The sequence below is a fragment of the Chenopodium quinoa genome, unplaced genomic scaffold (genome assembly GCF_001683475.1).
Source record: "Chenopodium quinoa cultivar QQ74 unplaced genomic scaffold, ASM168347v1, whole genome shotgun sequence".
In the NCBI taxonomy this organism is placed as follows: domain Eukaryota; kingdom Viridiplantae; phylum Streptophyta; class Magnoliopsida; order Caryophyllales; family Amaranthaceae; genus Chenopodium; species Chenopodium quinoa.
The window spans coordinates 3,181,395-3,184,122 of record NW_018745170.1 but is presented as its reverse complement, the minus strand read 5'-3'; the positions used below and the strand labels follow the sequence as shown (position 1 = coordinate 3,184,122).

At 31.7% G+C, this 2,728-nt stretch overlaps 1 protein-coding gene across 1 annotated transcript; it reads right to left on the bottom strand.

Annotated features, from left to right (window-relative positions):
• Positions 1 to 1,415: 1,415 nt before the first annotated feature.
• LOC110710413 (glutathione S-transferase T3-like) lies at positions 1,416 to 2,153 on the bottom strand. The gene has a single exon (XM_021888705.1). It carries the CDS (start codon positions 2,151 to 2,153, stop codon positions 1,416 to 1,418), a length of 738 nt encoding a protein of 245 aa, XP_021744397.1.
• Positions 2,154 to 2,728: the final 575 nt, after the last annotated feature.

Here is a 2,728-nt window from a genome sequence, read left to right as displayed (position 1 = left end):
AAATTAATTCATGCAAGTGCTTGCTCCTGCAATCGAACCCATGACCACTCAACATGAACAATTAAAGAGTTTGCCATTAAGCCACCACCTTATTTGTTCACTCATTGTGAACTATTAAAATGTTCACCCTTAAAGATGCTCTAAATCCGAACTATACCCGAAATTATATGGTCCGATTAAGGACCACCTTACCCCTTGAAAAACAACCGGAAGTTTTTTTTTTTTTAAGAGGGAGAGTATTTTTTGCAAAAGATACCAATTTAAATTGGTATCTAAAACTTAGCAACTCTAAAAAAAAGTTGTTAAGTTTAGATACCCAATTTTGATTCTCATTTGATAAAAAGTGTGGACCCCTTATCAATATTATAATATATTTTGTAATTTATTTAAATTTAAATTTTTATTTTTTTTAAAAAAAACAAACTTACAATATGGATTTAGTGGGCCATAAATTAAAAGTGACATTAGTATGCTTTAGAGAGTCTCACTATTGGAAAATTAGACTTCACGTGAGTTGCTATATCAAAAAGTGGGTTGGGTATCATCATTAGAGGTAAAAAAAAAAAAAAAAAAAAACACATTTTGTATTTCAAAACTCAAAGTTAAATCTCAGGAAAAGCTAGGGGTACCAAAGGTGTACAAAAAAAAAACTGTACACCCCCAATTAAAAGTTGCCACGTCATAATGCAATGGAGGGAAATGAAAAAAAAACAAAGGGAGTGTTAAGCGGGAATATCTTTCGGTGTTTAGCGGAATAGCTTCAGTTTAGGCAGGATAATTATCATTAGGCGGGATTAATTTCAGTTAGGCGCCAACATTAGCCTAAGCAACTAATGATAATACAGACTAAAAAAAAAAAACCTTCTTGAAATTCATCGTCTTCTTCCCCAAAGTAAGATCAGAGAAAAAGATGAAGAACACTTAAATTTTCTGAAAACAAATTGTTAGAGAAGCAATTTTTGTTTGCGCGAGCAAGATAGGTATGTATCGTTGTTTTTGTTATTTGGTTATGTCTTGATTTTATCCCCAAAAATTGAAATTTACATATTTTTTACAATCTAGGGTTTCAAGGATTTGTATTATAATTTATAATGTTATATATTTTAAAAAGCTAGAATTGATTTGTGAAATTAATTCGTTTTGTTTGATTAATATTCGATTCATTATCTAAGTTTTGTACCCAATTAGTAATATTAAACCTTATAATTCCTCTTTGTTTAATGTCGTACTTTTGTAGAAATAAGAATAATGTTTAATAGTATTTTTGTAAACGCTCTTATTTTTTATGTCTAGTTTTTTTTTTTTAATAGCATCTGAAATATATTTAAAGAATCTAAATTCATCAGTTATGTATGAAATGTTGGCAGTGAAATGGTCAGCGAAAATCAGTCATCCTATGTCAATATTGACCTCAATCAAGTGGTCCAAGATGTATTACTCTCATCCCGTGTCCTCTTCCCACTACTTCCGCTCCCTACAGACTCATCTGTCAGTGGAGTTGAATGTGGACGTCCCACCGAAGGCTTGAATGTTTGTTGGTCCAAGAAAGACCGGAATTTGTCCCACTTCCTTAATTGGATCCATTCCTCGTAGAAGGTGAATCGTCCGAATGAGTTCTCATGGATTTTGTGGGCCTCTTGGATAACATCATCTTCGTTATAGCCACTTCCCTTTCGCTTCCGGGCCTTATCATAGCTTCCGCACCACTTTAACACGGCTTCAGAGATTCGCATCCACCTTCCCTTCAAACTACTAATAGTTCGTAGGGATATTTCATCTGCATTCGATTCCTTGGCAGCATCGTATGCGTCCAAGACTCTCTTCCAAAATACACCCTTCTTTTGATTTGTGCCGGTAATTATGTCGGTGCCGGTGTTCATGTAGCCGGATATAAGAGCCGCAGTTTCTGATCGCGACCAACCTCTATTGTTTGAACCACTAACACGAAATTCCGGAGTTGATTGGAGTGGTTGCTGTAACATTTGAGTGAAGTTTTGATGGGGAGAAGGAGTTTCATTTCCCTCACCATCATCCTCGCATTCTTCATTTGCCTCATCTTCTTCAGATAAGACATTGCTCGATTCCCAAATATTGGGATTCGGTTGTTGTGACGGAAAATAACCAGATGCAGCACCATATTCACCGTAACCCATTGGTATCATGGATGGATGTGGGAAATTTGAACTGCTTTGAGAAAAATTAAAATTTTGAGGGAAATTTGGTGGATTATTTGGGAAACTTAACTGGGGTATTTGAGGATAAACTCCAGAAAAATTATGGGGAATATTTGTAGGTGTTTGTGAAAAATTTGGGTGAATTGGAGGAAAATTGGCTTGATTCGGGATCATATTTTGACCCAATTTTTTTTTCTTCTTTCTATTTGTTTTGGGGTTGGTATTAGCATCCATAATTATAATTTATATTTGGAAAGAATAAAAATTTAATAATAATAATAATAATAATAATAATAACAACAATAATAAAAATAATAATAACGATAATAATAATAATAATAACGATAATAATAATAATAATAATAATAATAACGATAATAATAATAATAATAATAACGATAATAATAAAAATAATAAAAATAATAATAATAATAACGATAATAATAAAAATAATAGTAACGATAATAATAATATTAATGATAATAATTAAAAATAATAATAACAATAATAATATTAATATTGGTATAAATAATAATAATATTGGTAATTATAGA

Bases quoted from the DNA above. Each gene is read 5' to 3' on its own strand.
- LOC110710413 (XM_021888705.1), bottom strand. From the start codon at position 2,153: ATGGGTTACGGTGAATATGGTGCTGCATCTGGTTATTTTCCGTCACAA.